The sequence below is a fragment of the Diadema setosum genome, chromosome 16 (genome assembly GCF_964275005.1).
Source record: "Diadema setosum chromosome 16, eeDiaSeto1, whole genome shotgun sequence".
Taxonomy (NCBI): Eukaryota; Metazoa; Echinodermata; class Echinoidea; order Diadematoida; family Diadematidae; genus Diadema; species Diadema setosum.
This window is the reverse complement of record NC_092700.1, coordinates 15076785-15096190: the sequence shown is the minus strand read 5'-3', so window position 1 is coordinate 15096190 and position 19406 is coordinate 15076785. Positions and strand designations below refer to the sequence as shown.

Below are 19406 nucleotides of genomic sequence, written 5' to 3'. Positions count from 1 at the left end.
TTTTAGATCGGTTTGTTTTTTTTTTTTTTTTTGGTAGTTGATAAAGATTTTAACCTTGTAAAGATCAAGACGCAACGCACAACTCTTTGTCAAATTTAATCCCTACGCCTTGCTTAATGCAGGATGGCATACAGGGGGCAGTAGCGCTGTCCTGTGATGAATATAGTTATTATTTGATTCTTACATTTCAGCCTCGACTGGTGTCGTAGCCGCATATCAGAGACCTACCGCGATTTGCTGCTTTTTAACCGGTCCGTGTACCTTTGGATGATCGCTGTGGTCAATCTCGGCATACTGGGGTTAACAGTACATATAACGTGGAACTACATTGCCCTGAGCTACAGTTTGTCGGACGAGGATCACACTACAGCTATCATGCTTGATCTCTTCATTGCATCGGAAAAGGGTCTAGTCTTGTTTTTACCCATTGTTGCGCTGCACAGCTTCACGAACCTCGACTACCTCTGGGCCGAATTCCGTGCCGCGCTGTCGAGACGTCGTTGCCAAGGCAACGAACACTTCTGGGACAAGCTGGTTCGGCACGTGGACACCCTGAGATACGGGAACTTTATTGGCAGCATCAATCTTAAGACATTCCTCACACTCACCTCTCTGTATATGGGTCTACGGATTGGATCACAAAACTGGGACTACCATGGGTTTGTCCACACCACAACAACGGCATTTCCTCCCCTAACCATGACAAGCAACATATAGATATTCAAGTAAAACACTGATCAATGCAGTACAATGTACTTATCTAAGTTGATGTATTATATATAGGCAATCTGTCCATCATCTTTCCTACATGTAGATAGTTCTTCTAGACTGCGAACATTAAAAACAAAATCTATCTTTGTATAAGAAGTAACAAAGACTATACACAGTCAAGGTTCTTAGGATGTCATCATAGTGCCTTCTAATAAAAGCCATTACTTTCTTCAAGCATAATATTGTTAGATCACGATTATGTACTCATTATCATGAATCTTACTTCCCGGACTGGATTTTCCTCAGCATGAAAAAATTATTTAAAGTTAAGTATGAAACGCAGTTATAACGGACTTTTAGTGTGCCATCGAAGTTCTCACATAATCTGCTTTGCTTTAGGCCTCCATCTATCACTATTTCTTTTGGGGATCGGTGTACACAACAGGAAGCCAAACACTCGAGCTCAGCGAGAATATGATCACTTTTTGTTCCAATAACCTAAGCCATGTTCATGTTTCCAACTTAGTAGATTTTGAGAACAATGCGTGAGATTTGCAGCAAATATTAAGAGGAAACTGACGGGGTATATTCTTTCGTAACTATCACACTTCTCACTAAAGCTAAGCCATTGTCTGTTGGCAGTTGGTGTAGAGTATGGATACATTATACATTGAATGGCGTGGAGAGAAATCAGGAAAATCAGTTATGAATTTGAGAATGAGCCATCTAAACTCTAAACTCTAAAATCTTAATCATTTCTTAGTGACCATTCGAAACCAGTCTGCAAGACAGTAGACTGTATATAAATGAAATCCATAGAAGTGTGTCAATACACGTAGGGCCTATGCCAAATATTGAATACTGCGAAATAATGCGAAGTCCAATAGTCTATCGAGTTACGGTATTAAAGAAACAGTCCAGTGAGCAAATGTAAACATACAGATGCCCGTATTTTTTATTGCATTACAGAGACAAGACTTCAAAATAGCATTATGAAATTATTGTATCTATTGTTGTAGAAGTTTTCTAAAGTTTTTGAAATTAGTTAGTAGGAGTAACTCCGAATGCAAATCACGGGATCAGTTTTTAATTGACAGAAATACGGTAAATACGTATTGTAGTTACCATCCCCCCCCCCCGACTCACACACACAATCACAATGTAACTATTGTAGAATTAGTAATAAGCCTTTTTTATTCCTGAATTTTGTCACAATATGGAAATGTTCTTTATGTTGTTTGGGGTTTCTGCGGGTTTGGGGGTGGGAATTGCATTTTTTTAAACATTTTTACCAGATGTAAAAATAAAACAAGGCAAACACTAAAGCGATGTACTGCCCACATATCGCAATTTGTCATGATAAAGTTTTTCGATGTAAGTTCATTGACCTCTTGACCTTTGACATTGTCCGACTTACCTAATATTTGAACTTGATCGGCATCTTTAAGTGATGTAGGCCAACCTGTGGTGTGAGTTTTGTGGTCATTGCTCGATGCTGTGGAAAGTTATTAAGAGCACGCAATTTTATTATGGCGCTGTGTCAGGGAAAGTTCATTGACATTTTGACCTTATCAGAATGATATTCGAACATGATTGGCATCTTTAGGTGATGTAGCTGTAGCGTGAATTTTTAGGTCAACAATTGTAGCTGAAAGCTATGAAAAGTCACTGAGAGTATCACAATACTATGTGTACAATGCTTATCAGGTATATATCATTAACCATCTAACCTATTTGATCTTGTCGGAATTCACCAATATCCGAACGTAATCGGCATCTTTAGGCGATGAAGCAGCGGTAGGATTTTTGGCGGTCATAGCTCAATAATCTGGTATGCCGAGAATACATGTACATCACAATACTACGTGTAGTGCTTATCAGGAAAAGTTCACTGACCTTTCGACCCTTGACCTTGTCGGACTGCACCCACATTCGAACCTGACCGGCATTTCTAGGTTAGCTACATGTGTTGTGAGTTTGGTGGTCATAGCTCTAAACAAATTGTTGACGACGCCGACGACGTCGGAAAAGTGACACCCATGCCTCGCTACCGATACGCGGACGAGACAAATGAAAAAGAAAATAATAATAATATCAATTTATAAAGCGCAAATCCTATGTATAAAAATTCTGCGCTGCAAAAGCTTCTGATATACTTGATGATAATGGACCGTTAAATGAAAAGATGTGTCTTGAGTCTTGAATAAAAGACTGCTACAGTTGGGGACAACCAAATGATTGAACATTCTAGTTTTCAAGAAAGATGGAAGATAATGTGATCGAAATGTGGTGGGTGGGTACAAAGCATCTGGTGTGTAATCATAACTACGTATGTTCATGGAGATAGTAGTGTAGAGAGAACTCAACACGAGGATATAGCAATAATTTCAGTACGTTTAATTAATCAGGGGTCAGTTATAATTAACCGAGTCTAGTTTCACATAACCAGCTTGTAACATTTCACGTTACTACACCTCCAGCTAGCTTTTATTTGGTCCGTCTTGGAAACAGCCAACTTCCTCTTTCGATGTACGAAGGGAGGAGTTAGGTACCGTGTTTATATGGGAATTGAGACCCTGAACGCAATGTAATAATTGCAAATAGCCGCTATTCAAGGACAAAAAGATCATCGGTGTCACATTTTAGTGCATACATGTTCCCACTTCGAGACAAGAATTATCCAATGCAGTGTTTAATCTACAATGAAGTGGATCTATACCATCATTTCGATATAGCCGTTCATAATTTCACCCCGGACTGTACCTCTGATATTCATATATTGGCCTACCTGTGACATTCTAACAGTGACATGTTTTCCCGTGACAACTAATATGGCTGAAATTTTTACGCGGCATCGCTTCTACATCTAGTCAAAAACCAATCAACAAAGAATGAAGTTTAAAAACTCTTTCACATTTCTGGATAATGACTTCCCATTATACATAACGGCATCAAAAGGTCGATAAATGGTCACGGCATAATTATACAGGAACAAAATTTTGAAAGTCAGTGAATGTCTGCACTAGATGCATGTAAAAACTTTGGTGCAGGAAACTAGTACGCATCGTAACTAGCGAGGCCGTCAAAATCTGCAGTTGATGAAATAATATTGTACAGTACATGGTGCAACAGATTTTGAAGGCAAAAAATCATAATCTATCTTTGTTTATAAATTAGAAAATGGATCATATTAAGTGTGCTAAATGAAGTTTCATTTTTCTTTTTATCCTTCTGTTAAATTCGGAGAAAATATAGGCCTACTCTTCTTTTGTGAAGAAAAAAAAATGCTAATCATTGATGTAACACACAAGTGATCACTACTTTGACATGTTTGGAATGGTTTTGTGGTATTTGATGTTTTTGACTGCTTGTTGAATCCATTTCACAGATGGCGATTTTGCACGTTTTATTATATATTCACATGTACTGCGTTGCATGTTAATTTATACTTATTATGTGTAAATTAATTCATTGATATGAATGGCAATTTTAATAAACAGGAAAAAGAAACATTTACATGTACTTGATAAACAGTAAATGATGAATTACCTGGTACTCAATAAATCGTTACTGTGACAGATAGGCCTACATATATTGTGTTCTGGCTCTTCAAGCGAACTTAGTATGCATAATACACAGTGTACTCCATTTACAATGAACACGGTTACCGGGCGCGGTTGTAACGAAATTCTCGTTACAGCGAAGTAAAAATTCGTGTTCTAAATTCTCATCTAAATATCCGTATATACACAATAGTGTTCGGCTACTGGTTATAACGAAATTTCGATACATGTGTAACCGAAGAAAACAACCAGTCCCAAGGAGTCGCAGTCATCGACTCACTTTCAAGTGAACCTTGGATTCCACTTGATATCAATCTTTCATCTTAGCACTCAAGGTTCCACTCTCATGAAAAGCAAGTTGTCGCATTATGGTCCGTATAGGATTTCTTGCAATTTAATATCACATGCCTCATGAGCTGTCTTTGGGTTGGGAGGAAAACAACATCGGAAATACAACACGGCATCTCTTCCTATCTACCTCTCCCTCTCTCTCTCCAACTCTCTCTCTCTCTCTCTCCCTCCCTCTGTTTTTCTCTGTAATGTTCATTCAATCAACTGCATTTAGAATGTAAAACATGAGCAAACAAAGGACATAGATAATTATAGAAAAAAAAATAGTACATGATCTGGAATGCACTATACCACATTTTTATGCATGTATGCGTAACTAGCCCACTCACAGTTGTATTCAAGCATGGCCAACGACCAAAGGGAAAAAGAATTGTTGCACGAGGGCTTTAGGCATGTATTGTGTAGAATAGTGCATAAAAGAGCGTGTACTATTTGTTATAGTAAATAAAATGTATTGATGACACTATTTGTTACTAGTATAGTAAAGAAAGTGTATTGATGACACTGATTTACAAAACATTACTTGTTTAACACAGGATTCCCCTTGCAAGAATCAAAATGAGTGGTACTTAAGGCCGTGAACAACAACAAAAAATCATTGAATGTCACGAGGTACCCATTCGACCAATCACAAATCTTGTTATGAATACACTTTTTACTTTATGCATGTATACATTATTCCACTTCCTTGTTCCCGCTTCGAGTGCCAAATCCTGCTTAAAGGCATAATTTACCATTTGCAGATGAAACAAAAACCTAGCATTAGTGCTCTAACATAGTTCTAAAATGTGAATTAGTGATAGAAACAACCAATGTAAAATTTTGAACCAGTATAATCGCACACAAAATGTGAACAATAGCTATAATAAAAATGTTTCCAGACTTAACCGTCTACAGTTATGTTTGAATGAGAAAAATAGTTATATCTTCTTATATTTTAGGCTTTACTGCAAAAATTGTATATGGTAGGATGTTTTGTGATACAACTGACTTACACATCTGCATCAAAACTGATATCTTGAACATTTTTTAAATCACTGCTCCCAAAGATAAATGAACCTTTAATACAGACATTAATGGGATGGTACAGTTTATGGTTGCGATGGGGCTTCAGGTTGTAAACTTTTTTGTGAGAAACCGCTTATGAAATATCAAAGATCATACAATTTATGAGGAGTTCAAAATCTAGTCTATATGATGAAAATTGCTTTTGAAATGGCTGAGATATCCAGATGCAAAGAGGTCTAATAAAAGGTGCAAACCACCATTTATTAGGACCTCTTTGTTTCACTTTCTTTGGGGATATTTCAGCCATTTCAAACCCAATTTTCATCAGATAAGCTTTGGATACCTTTCAGAATTGTATACTTTTTAATATCTCATTTCTCATCATCTTGCAAAAAGTTAAAATCTGAATTGTCCATCTCAACAAAAACTATACCATCCCTTTAATCTCAAGTTGTCCTTCCAAACTTGTTTCTATTGACACACTCACAAAATCAGAATGCCATCACAAGCCAGACTCAAGGAGTGGCTAAGTATCGAGTCAAAACAAGGCATTGATTGACAACAGTTTCACACTGTTGACTAAAGTACCAAAATAGAAGTTGGCGGTTCCTCGTGATGAAAATTTTTGAGACGTGAGCAACAGTTCTGTCTGACCCTGTCATATTTTCATGAATTTATGCAGAGAAACACAGAAACAATCAGAATCTTTACATTCCATTTACAAAAGAAACCGTCATATATTTTATTGTTGATTATGACACATGATGACAATATGATAATAGCCATACAAATGCTGAAACAATAAAGAAAATGAAAATGATCATCGTATTCAGCTAAAACCTGTACAATCAAAATGAAATCTGAATTCAGAGGATTAACAATTACACTAATCTTCCTGAATGGCAGGTCTCATCATCTTTGTAAAAAGAAAGTTATCACATCCTTGTCCTTACAAAGGAGATCATGCTTTTTTTTTTATATATATATATACAGCATAAAATGAATTTCAACCTCCTAACATTAGAATCTCGGTAGCATAGTACTGATGGCCAGTTTAGATGAGGTTCTCTGACATTCTTTGTCAATTCTGAAAGCATCTCAATCAAATTGCATGGAATGAGGTGGAACACCAGGTGAACACTATCCATAGCATTTCAATATGAAGAGTTTCAAAGCAAGAAGGGCCAAGTGCCATTTCTTAACATTTCAAGGTATCAGAAAGTCAATCATCGTAAAGAGCAAAATGAAATTGTTCCAGTGATACCTCACTTGTAACATTTGAAATATTTTTAAAGTTATGACTAAAATCATACCATATTTCTTATTGTTTTGAGCACCTTCAACTGCAAATGTCTCAAATCAACAAGAATGGAGTTAGCTCGTTCTGCAATAAAACTTTTCATATCATGCTCATCCCCTAACACTGTGGGAGCTCAAAACAGATTATTGCAAAGAGAGGCTGAGGTCGGGTCACTTTCATCAGTGTGTTAAAAGATTTGATGCAGGCCTTGTAAATGGGATATGAACTAAAATAAAAAGCTTACTAAATGCTGTCAGTTGCATACTCGCATACTAAAGTTGAATAATCGCCTGAGTTGAAGGTCTTTTCACGTCATGTTCTCTTTTTATATTCTATTGATTTTAATCCTTCATAAGTCAAATTTTCTGTTAGTCTTACATGTGTAGCTATTTCTTCAGTCCAAATAGATTGGACTTTAGGCAAGGTTGACTGTAGACAAGTCTGGAATTTTTTTTTTTTTTTCATGTGGCCAAAGGTGGCATCATCTAAAGGAAGTCCACACCCTCATGTACAATGTACTTTACAAACATATACATGTACACGTAGTTTAATAAATAGGGACTTGTGAAACTTTATACCGTAAAACCAGAGATGGTCACATACATTTTAATTTCACATATTTTGCGAGAGCCAAGATATGCAAAATTGAAATGCACACAAAAGTTCTTGGAGCAACACATATGCATTGAATACCAGTGACAATTTGCGAAAATTTGATGCCATGAAAAAGGCAGTCTGCCCAATTCGCGAAAATTTCATGCCGTGAAAATACCTTGCTTTACAGTATTCAGTGGCTACCAAAATGACTGAAAATATGCACTATATGAGCATGTGATAACAAGACCTACAGAGAGCAGGCTTTCCAACAAAAGTTGTGTTCAGTCTGTAATTGGTGTTTCAGAGTCTGCTTGTTCTTGATGGAAGATATCAGTCCAATGCTTCTCTGCTGACTGTGCAAATAAACTTCTCTGCCAGTGACTTGTCCTCTTTTAGATCACTGTTGAGAGTCATGAGATGTTCTCGCCTGATCAGCAGTCAGTGTTCATCATCATCATTGTCATCAGTAATCATCATCATCAGATTCATCGTCCTTGTTGCCCCGTCCGGAGAATACTGTCAGCGTGTTCCTGAGTTGTGGCTTGGGTTGCTCCTTAAGGTCTGTCTTCACAGCACCAGCTTGGGACAGTTTCCATTCTAGTTCTACCAAAGGCAAAGTTGACAGATAGTGTAAACAGTTAGTGCAGGTGAACCCTGTTATTATAATGAACATGGATACAACAAAACTTCATTAGTACTAGATGATTTTACTGGACTTTGTTTGGAAACTGTCAGACAAGGCTTTGGTCAGTGGAACAGCTTGGTAGCTTACACAGATATTCTTTTGTACAGAATGTATGCATACTGTATCCACACAATTTGAATGGGTAAATATAAATCAAGCCTATTGCACGCATCCATCTACTAACATTCTGGATTTGAATTATTCTACATGTATTGCAATTTCTGTCAATTTTACATCAGCTTGCAAAGCCAAAAGTAAGGAAGAAGAGGAAGAAAATACACACAGTAACATGTTGATGACAGGTGTGAAATTTTCTTCACAAGCAAATAACATACTATGCATAAAAATTACAGCATTCCATGAAGTCATGACAGGATTTTACAAGATTTTTTTCCACAGACACTGACACTTTAAAATTGAATCTCACACCATGCTTTTAATTGGTTTTACCGTAAAATCAAACAAACAAAATGATAGAGGTTTCACCAAAGAACTGATTTTGCACAAAAATAAACTATAATTAAATGTCTTTGACTATTTTAAAAGGAGACCCCAAAAGATTTTCAAACTCTGGCATCTCAGCATCTACAAACTGGTTAAACAGAGTACAGAGTGTCAGAATTTGTAGTGATTGGGATGAGGACAAAGAATGTTTTCAAAATTCATATCAAATCATGATGAACAAGGATGATGACATTATAGCAGTTTCACACTATAAGAATGCAGTTAGCTGCTCAAGGAAGCAGAACAAAAACAAAAAAAAAATGAATAAACTCTATGCAGTTGAACTTGCCAAGCAAGTGGTGTTGTAATGGAATTACATATTTTCATTACTGGAATATGTGCACTTCCTATGTCATCACGTTGTTCATTCAGTGTATTATCTTTAGGATTTTCAGAGTATTGGTTTATCTCCTCAAGGACCACAATAAAATCCCAAAATATGTAACTGGCACTATCAATTCATGCACTATATGATGTGAGATTATATAAATTGTCTGGAATGTCCCTTTAATATTGAAGTTCACTACAACTGTTTCCCCATAACAAGTAGGTTATTCCAAGACAGCAAAGATTAAATGCCACTAAAGAATTATGCTTCTTCATCATACAACTTCTCTTTCTCAATGCCTTGTAATGTATTGCAGCATCAAAGTTAATCTTAGTGCAATGCAAGCCTTTTGTCATGACAAATAGATAAATATCATTATGAAAGCAAGAGGAATTCTTTCACACAGATAATGGTTCACCAGAAATTTGAAACACAATAGGCGTTTTCACATCAGCCTGATGTTTCAAAATAGCGCGCTATTTTCTGACTTGGGAAATTAACCCGATCACGAAATAGTGCGCTATTTGATATTATATCCCTCATAAATTGCTTCTCGTCCTCTGATTGGGCGAGAGCATTGAAAACGACAAAACATATTTCTACCATACAAATCCTCAACTCGCTATTCTCCCTAGGGAAATAGTAAAAAAACTATATCACGCTGGTGAATTTCGCGCCTTTTTTGCTTTGCGTCGCGACGTGAAAGATTTCACGTGTAAATGAATGGGTATCGCAGCACCTTCGCTTCGCGAGAGATTTCATGTACAAATGAATGGTATCGCGGCGCCTTCACTTCGTGAGAACCACACAGTCAATTTTCACGTACAAATGAATGAGTATGGCACGCCGTAGACAATACACTCGATACGTGTAACGTTAGAAAAAATATCAGACTCACCCAGAGAGACTCTTATAGAGCTCTCTTTCTACCTAAAAAGATGCCCATGGCGTTGTGGAATAGAATATTACGTTACAACAGAGTAGGCGTTATCGTTATGCGCCCCTCAGAAAATAGTGCTTATTGAAGTCACCTCATGCACATAGTTTCAACCAGAGCCTCTCAGGCCTGGTATATTTGTATAATGTGAACACAAATTAGGGCACTAATTGTATCGCTCTGATCGAAAAGAATTCTCGAGTCCAACTTGGGAAATTTCCGAAATAGCGGGATAATTGGCGAACTAGCGCGCTATTTGATAATGTGAAATCGCCTCAAGAAATTAGCGCGATGCATCCCATCATGCCTAGCGTGTGTGACCGTGCTCTACTGGTATACCCGACACTGTTTGCGCTTGCTCAGCTGCCGAATTACCTCGAAAAAATTTCAGGCTAATTCTCTTCGGGCTGATGTGAATAGGAAATGAAATAGCGCGCTAATTTGCGATCGCAAAAAATATCTCGAGCTTGGATTTTTATCGGGCTGATGTGAAAACGCCTTAAGTGTATGCACCAATATGAACATCGTCGCACCTTCTAAAAGCTGGTTCAGTCTAGACAAATGCTAATTGGCACATTTCACACACACAAAAAAAAAAAGTGGCTCTACAGTAATTGTACAACTGTACATACCTTCCACTGTAAGATTCATGCCCCCAAACTCAAGTGGTCCCAGGAACTGACTCTTCAGCTCCCCTTCAAAGTAGACAAATATTGTCGGCAGGTTCTTGTCAGGGAAATTGGGTATGCACGTCGTTGATATGCTCCGCAGGAACTTGGTTGCAGGAAACTTGCGTGCAAGATTTGTCAAATGCTGGTTGATGAGCGCACATAATGGGATACTGGGGGAGGTCAGGGGTCAGGAAAGGTAGAGCAAAAAATATACAATTTTGATTCACACTGATACGTACATCTTCGAAAACAGACACAATACAGTGCACTCCCATTATAATGAACATGGTTATAAAGAAATTCTTGTTACAATGAAGTAAAAATTCAAGCCGGACCATTATCCACCCTATGTTTGTTATTGTTTTATTTGTTTGGTTATAATGAAATTTCGATATAACAGAAGAAAATTGTCAGTCCCCAGAACTTCGTTTTTACAGGAATCCACTGTATTAATAGTGTGTCATTATACATAATCAATAAATTAGTCATTCATTTGTCCACTCCAAAAACAATTGTTGTTGATTGGGTTGGGAATCTTGACATCATTATTTAAACCAATCACAGATATGCTGCAGTTAAAGGGATCGTATAGTTTTGGTTGACACCCAATTTCAGGTTTCTAACATTTATGGTGAGATAATGAGAAACCTCTTGTGAAATATGAAAGAGCATGTAATTCCACAAGGAATTCAACGTTTATTTGATGAAAATTGGTTTTGAAATGGCTGAGATATCCAAAACAGAGCGATTCTAGTAAAGTGTGGGACCCACACTTTATTACGATCGCTTTGTTTTACTTTGTTTTTGGATGTTTCAGTCATTCCAAACCTGATTTTCATCAAATAAATTTTGAACTCCTCCTAAAATGGTATGCACTGTACTATTTCGTAAGTGTTTTCTTGGTATTTTGCAAAAAGTTAAAAGCCCAATTCTCATCTCCACCAATACTGTACCATCCCTTTAAAGAAACTTGTTTACAGTTTGTACACTACTGCCAAGCTTAGTAACACATTTAGTGTACATAGACATTGAAATAACAGCAAACTACTATGACAGATGTTTGCAATGGTTATAGGGACTTGATGTTTTTGGTAAAAAGCACGACCATTTTGAGCTTTTGTTTGCAAGCATCCTACCATATCCTGTTTCAATTGGTAGAGCCAATGAGATACTGCTCTTTATGCAACTTTGTGTGCACTGTGAACGTACATCTTTTTCTATGTCACATTTGCTGTGTGTCTATGGTGTTAAGTTTGCATAGCCCATTACTATGTGCCATGTTGGCATAATCACCTCATGAGATGAATATCGAAGTTCATAATGAAACTCATTATTCACACAATGAGGTATTGCTTGCTTGAATTTAATCACCTATTGAGAGCAGTACAAGTGATCAGTAATGTGCTGTATCACCATTTCCAAGGAAAATTGATACAGCAAATTCTTGGGCACTGTTTCATTTCTTCACATCATGCAGTGCATCTTCAGCTTCATGTGAAGATACGTACATTGTAATTGCTATCAACCAGCATCCAGTGACAAAGAGTGGTCTTCATCCAACACAAGAGGGCAGTCTACGACTGTGCATGTTAATACCGTAGACATTTGGAAATGAGTGATTTTACACTGACTGCTGATCATCAAAGTCTATAGAATATTACTTGGAATACTAATCCACAGCCTCTTTCCACTTAAATCTAACCCCACCATCTTATCTAACCCCACAAACTCAAGCATGATTCATCACTATATAAGCTGCTATTTTCACGAAGGGTTCCATTTTTGTGAATTTCACGAATCACAGTTGGATTGCGAATTTAACAACATGCGAAAATGTATCCATGCACTATGATGATTTGTTTTAGTTTGTTTTCTTTATTTAAACAAGGGTAAAAATACTTGCATTCAGCCATTACGCTGTTTTTCAGCAAGTCCGTATGATACTTTAGTATGATACTTCATTTACGTTTGCAATGGCGTCTATTTGCAAAAACAACTTCTTGCAAAAATGTCTATGACCTCCTCATTCGCGAAAATATCTATGCGAAAATGACAGCATTTACAGTAATTTGTCTTTAGTCGTCTCTTTTTCAATTCTAACATACACTATGTAGTGTATGAACGATTTCACCAGCACAAATACTACTGTAGGCATACATTTGATGTAAAACCATTACTCACAATTTTGGTGGTAGCATTATACATGTAATTCATACATTCAAATGATTTACTTCATAAGTCATTTATCAGTAATTATACAGATGACTGGAGGGAACTTTGATATAGAACGCTCTTCTTCAAAATACTCCTCAACATTCTTCATATGCTCCATCATACACTCTATCTGAAGGGTTTGGAATGCTGTCATCACAAAGGCCTATTAACCTCTTTGATAAAGTATGTCAAATCATGAGGTTTCAATATTCTTTATATTCCCAACAATAAAAGTCATTGGTTCTTAACCCGTTGAGGACGAGTCCCGAGAATACTCGGGCAGGTGTCTATGGGAAATGCATGTTGTAGCAAAATCAAACCGTCCTCAACGGGTTAAAATCCCTTGAGATAGCATTTCCAATTTTCCATGGCAGCCATTTTCACAGCATCACCACATACCTGCCAACCTCGAGACTTAATAAATCTGAACAAACAAAGAAAAATTATTTAAAAATCTGAACTTTTATAAATTTCATATATTTAACTATTAACAGATATTTTCAAAAAATCAGAACACACTGAAATTAATGCATTTTCTTTCAGCAAAAAATCTGAATATTCAGATTAAATCTGAACAGCTGGCAGGTATGTCACCAACAAGTCCATGCACAACCATACATTTCTTACGTGTCTCTGCTGAATATCCACATTGTGTGCCCTGATTTTATTAAATCTAGGACTGTACATGTAAGTAACAAAATTATTCTTTCATCGCCATTGATGTTCTTAAAAAATGGGTCCACTAACACATAATCTCTCATAACCCCTCCCCCCAAGTACTTGGCTGCAGACCCTCACAATAGCTGCACAAGACTCACGGACTCACCCAGACTTGTAGAGATGCAGCACAACCCAGACACCATCCCCTGCCTTGTTCACCTCCTGCACATAGTCTATACCAGAGATCTCCTTCACCGAGCCGTAGACTGCCTTCTCTTGTATCCTTTTAATCTCCGCTATCCTCTGTTGCCTGTAATGTACAAGCAGACATATTTTTAACAGCATTTTATGCACTGATAATGCAAACCCAGGGTCCTGTTATATCAAAAAATATAATCAATTTTAAATTTCCTTAACACATAGACTGCCATGGCCTTATGATAGAAATCAACTTTATCATCAATTCCAACTCTTCATAAAACAGAGCCCAGGAACACCAATGACTGATGAAACAACACTACTGCATACAATGTACACAATTTGAGACTAGTTACTCCAGATGTGGTAAAGAAAATTACTGCACGGAGCCACACTATAGTAGAGCCTTTTCATGGTTGATTTACATTCATAATAACTACAAAGTACTGGCTGCTCCCATGGGTTACCTATACAAAGTACTGGCTGCTCCCATGGGTTACCTATCATATAGTTGTCAACCTCAACCCACTTAATCAATACTTCCTTTGGCATCACAGTGCTTGTAAACCTAAAGTATGGTGTGGTGTATCTCTTAGCCTTCAGGACTTGATTCAAAATTGACACCCACACAAAAAAAGGGAAAAACACAGAGATGCTTGGTGACATTCTGAAGTCTGTTAATAAAAATTTTGTTATGCACTCTAAGGCTTGCTGGTTGTATATCACATGAACTGGTCAATATTCATCACTATCATCATCATATGTCATTCATTAACTGTAAAGTTGTCACATGTTGCCATCATGCTTATGTGACCACATTTTACTTGTGTAATATTTTATAGGTGTTTGATTCACTGAAATGTTACTCACACCTCTGCTAAAGGTTAGTAAAAATTCGTTGTAACAGTGTCAGCAATTGCACACACCTATTTTTTTTTTTTTTTTTAATGCACCTTCAGGTCATAACTACTGAAATACAACGTCTTCTACTCTCAATTACCTGTACTGTTGAAGAATCCTTTCTTCCTCCTCATCTTCAAGTTCATCTAACTCATCTAACGTCATATCTTCCAATGCTTTCTCTGGAAACACAGACACCAAAGGGAAGAAGAATTTAAGTTTCATTGCCAAATGAGTTACCTCCATTCTCGTCAATCTGAGGTATTTGTGATTAAACCTGCTCAAAAAACAAACAAACAAACAAACAGACAAAGTGAAAATATGGGATATTTTTGTCATAAATTCAACTATGTTCCTTGATATGCATCATGTGAGGTATTAATGGAAAGTAGGTGACAGGTTGAAATCTCAGACCGATTCCTTCTTTTTACAGAACAATCACCTTGATCTTTTTATCTATGACTACCTAAACTTTGCTAAAATAAGAAAATTTTTTAAACATATTATGATAAACTGTCACAGGAAAAATACAAAACTTTGGTCCAATTTGACCACTTACACATTGAGAACATCTATCCATAATTAGTATTTAGTCTTTACACTTTGTGCATGAAGCAAATACACAATCCTACAATCTCTGTGGTTCTTAAGAAGGAATTTGAGGGGGAAAAAAATGAACAAAAACGTAGTTCTGTGACACAAAGATGGTTAACTGCCATGTTGAGCCTTATTAAATATGAAGGGGTACAAAAGCACCAACCTCCTGATCCGATTTTCTCTTCCACTGCCTGGTCAAGGAGACTCTCGATCTGGTCCTCCGTCACCGTTGCCTCCTTCTCAGGAATGATTCCCTTCGCTCGAAGGACATCATTCCACTGGGTGTCTTCATTTGGGTCCTTGGATACAAACAAATGGTTGTCAAGATACTGAATGTCATTGTCTGTCTCTTTCTCTACATCTTTGAATAATGTGTTCTTGGTGATGATGAAATAAATGTTGTCCCACATGGGTTGCCTCTATAGGCAAACATGATGTCATCATGTTGATAAAAATTGATTACAACAGAGATGGATTCTGGTACACATGTACATGTAAATTATCCATATCACATTAAAAAGAAAACGTTAAAAAAAAAAAACCATACAGTACACATGTAGCGCACTGTGTAATCATACACCTCAAAAAATCACAAATTTGTTGATATTCAGGTCTTTCTGGTATGGGCAGATGAGAAGTGTGGTTGTATAAACAAGACTTATTTTCTGATAGTGGCATGCAGTATAAACATTACTGCTAGTAGTAGGAATACAATACAGTGCACTCCCGTTATAACGAAATGCTCGGGACCGGCAGTTTTCTTTCGTTATAATGAAATTTCGTTATACAAATTGTAACCGAACAAATACAATATATAACGAAAACAAGAAAACCACATATATTCTGTTTGCTGAATACTTATCATACACTGGAAAGCTATGTGAAATGTGATGGGATAATTGTATCACAATAATAAACGCAAGTTCCCCTCAGAAACTGTGCGTGACACAAAGAGCGAACACACAGTGGTGTGAAGCGTTCACCCATGCAGAGAAGCTATAAATGCTTGTTCCGCTACGAATTTTTGAAAGCAATTCGTATTTCGTTATGACGGAGCACATTTCTTTTGTTTTTCTTTGTCTGTGGCGCTCGGAAAAGACTTAGTTATAACGGAAATTTCGCTATAACCGTGTTCGTTATAAGCGAATTTTTTACCATAGACTTTAATGGTGATAATTTTGGGACCAGAAGATTTACTTCGTTATAACGAAATTTCGTTATAACCGTGTTCGTTATAACGGGAGTGCACTGTACTGGTATTCAGAAACCAAGCGAAATCTACTGATACAATACCATGCGTTTTCCTGGCATAGAATTCATGCAATTAGAATCTATAGTACTACAAAGTTCTAATAAACTGTATAATATGGGGGATGTGTTCTCTAGACATCTGGAGACAATACTATAAACGAGATATTCCATGTCGTTAAATAACGCATTGGCTGGGGACAAAAAGAAATTGCTTGTGTAACCCTATTACGTGCATATATTTGTACTGCAGCTTTACATGTAGCGCGCAGTGCATGTACCGCATACCAGCTTGCCTATCACGAGACATGGTTAACTCTTACGCGCTGCCCCACGCGTATGGGAGTCCCTTGCAGTTTTTGCCCATTAGCATGGCTTGATGACGCCATTGGAACCACATCTGTAGTCATATCTGAAAGCCTTAGTTTGTAATGTTAGAGGTTCCAGGGGAGTGTTTCACAGAGAATTCAAGTTGAACTTAAAATTCAAGACTGACTAAAAATTATGGTATGCTGTGTGTGTCTTCAATGTTGCTCAACTTTCTAATGAAAACGAAGATTTTGGAGATTTTTTTTTTTTTCATGTACTGATGAAGCCATTGTTAATACAAGATTAAATACAGCTGTAAATAACAATGGAATTTTTTTCTAAACATTAAATAATAATTTGAAGAGTGTGGTGATTTAATAGGCTAATATAAAATTTAACAGGGAAACCAGTGGCATACCATAATTTTTGGTCAATCTTGGATTAAGTTTGACTGCATGAAACATCCCCGTACGAGAGGCGTGCCACAGTTTCTATGGCCCGAGTTGATGGGCTCGGCCATGGGAAAAAAAAAAAAAAAAAAAGGTCTTTGGTTATCATGGTTTTATGGTTAACATAAAGGTCAATGGTGATGAGTCGTGTGAGTAGAATCTACTAAACATCTATGGCATGGGATGGAGCTTAGCTTTGGTCCCTTGACCTTGTCTGACCTGACCTGGCCTGACCTGGAACAGTTTCGGCCAGGCTGGAGCCTCATCAGGCCGTGTTTGAGTTATAGTCATAATTTAAGTCATGTTATTGTTTATCATATTTATACACGATTAACTATAAATAATAAATTACACAGGTTACAGCCCTAGGCCCTGTCGCTGTAGGGTCCTACGCTATACGTGTACTAATATTCAGCACGGCATCTGGCCGGCGGTTTATTAGTATTACACACGCGCGAGTGTGCCACATATTACAGTTTAGATGCCTACTTTAGTACTAGTAAATAAACACTGCATTGCTGTTCTGTTTTCCGTTATTCGTATTTACAGTGTTGTCTTTTTGGGAGTGCATTCTCCTACAAAACAGATTTGGCAATCCGAAGTCATACATGGACATAGAGACCCCCCTGCTAAACTGCACTACTGTTGCCAAATATGGTCACGTACTTCGGGCGCACTGCACTGTACACGGTTTCCCATTCTTCTGTATGCCGTGTGACTCACGCTGGCCTGAAGTGCACGGCTAGCTCCGCCCATCAGCCCATTCATTCTCGATCCCGAAGTCGTGCACATAACACTTTGCACCGATAGTCCCACGTGTACTAGTTCATGTTTGGTCGAAAACTATTACTGCATGGCGACATCTCAAAACTCTAAATCTCAATGCAAAATAACCATTAAACAAATGAATAGGATCTTCCAGAAAAAAATAATAGGATTTGAATTCTTACCTGCATGTTGGATTTTCGGATTTTTCCTCCTTTTTTGAAATATCGCGTCAGTTCTTGTCGCTTCTTGGTGGTTCCAACCAGTGCAGTGATTGTCAATTCACGTACAAACAACCTACTCGTACAGGAAGTAGGAAGCAAAGTTTGACAGGCACTGTAAAGAGTAGAAGCGCGCGCAGTGTGCTATATAAGAGGGTCTACTCTCTCGGTTTTGCGTAGTACGCTCATGGGCAGGTTCTGGCGCCATATTAGGAAGCAAAGAGAGGGATAGCAGGCGTATTTTTACGTGACCCCAAAATGGAGAGGTATCTTGCTGCCTTCCTTTCATTTTCTCCCTTTTAGGGAGGCATACAGGGTAAAAGAAGTACTTCTTACCTCATGACAACATTTAGAAGTATCATTTACTCCTAAGAACTAAATATGAATAAAAAAATTCAATTCATTATCAAATCTGCAGTCCCTCGAAATTCGAGCTAAGTAATACATGTATATCTAAACCATGGTGTTTGATATGCAGGAGAGTGCCCACAGCTTCAGAGCCCCCCCCCCCCCCCCCTCTCTCTCTCTCTCTCTCTCTCTCTCTCTCTCTCTCTCTCTCTCTTAACAATGTAGGCTAATATGCCATGATTATCTTTTTCTTTTTTTTTTATTTAGGCCCCCTATTTATTTTTTGACGGGGGTACCGTGGATGGGGTAATGTAGACCTCTTGATATGTGTGGAATTTTCAGTGTGTTGGCACTTCTATCTATGAATTGTATGTCTCTTTTTTGTGTGCTGAACATGTTGTTATCCTTGGGTCGCTGTGTATATTCTAAACGACACGCATGTCAAATTTCACATTTTTTGTACATTCTGTTGAAAAAAAAAGTGAAAATAAGATTTGAATTTGAATTAACATATTGAATTAACACACTGACGAGTGGTTGTTATTATGTATTGTCGATGCACGGACATGGGCGGAACATCCCTTCCGTGGCTGAATCGTGTGCCGTCCTGAAGTTATCAACATTCTTCTTCTTAGTATTATCATTATATTCTTTATCATAATCGTGATCTTCGTCGCTGTCAACTTATATATTAACATTACTGATCCCCGCCTAAAACCATGTCTCTTGTTAATGATAACAAACGTTGATTATTCTTGTCCTAATAGAAAAAATAATTATTCTGAGTAAAGTGGCCATGTGTATTTATGTAGTGATGTGTGTGGGGGGGGGGGGGGGGAGGG

The 19406-nt window shown here is 37.5% G+C and overlaps 1 protein-coding gene across 2 annotated transcripts; it reads right to left on the bottom strand.

The window, feature by feature from the left end:
- Positions 1-5091: 5091 nt before the first annotated feature.
- LOC140240317 (viral IAP-associated factor homolog) lies at positions 5092-18286 on the bottom strand. 2 transcript variants are annotated; one of them, XM_072320101.1, is made up of 6 exons: positions 18181-18286; positions 15388-15523; positions 14728-14809; positions 13696-13839; positions 10617-10825; positions 5092-8133 (listed from the first exon to the last, which is right to left on the bottom strand). In XM_072320101.1, exons 1-6 carry the CDS (start codon positions 18184-18186, stop codon positions 7994-7996), a joined length of 717 nt encoding a protein of 238 aa, XP_072176202.1. In that variant the 5' UTR covers positions 18187-18286; the 3' UTR covers positions 5092-7993. The 2 variants fall into 2 exon arrangements, with proteins under 2 accessions (XP_072176202.1, XP_072176201.1); XM_072320100.1 differs by lacking the exon at positions 18181-18286 and having other exon boundaries at positions 15388-15634.
- Between the last annotated feature and the right edge of the window lie 1120 nt (positions 18287-19406).

Excerpts from the sequence above, each read along its gene's own strand:
- LOC140240317 (XM_072320100.1), bottom strand. The coding sequence starts at position 15,634 with ATGTGGGACAACATTTATTTCATCATCACCAAGAACACATTATTCAAA. Across the intron at positions 14,810-15,387 it reads AGAGAAAATCGGATCAGGAG|AGAAAGCATTGGAAGATATG; the intron begins GTTGGTGCTTTT and ends CTGTGTTTCCAG. Across the intron at positions 13,840-14,727 it reads AGGATTCTTCAACAGTACAG|GCAACAGAGGATAGCGGAGA; the intron begins GTAATTGAGAGT and ends TGTACATTACAG.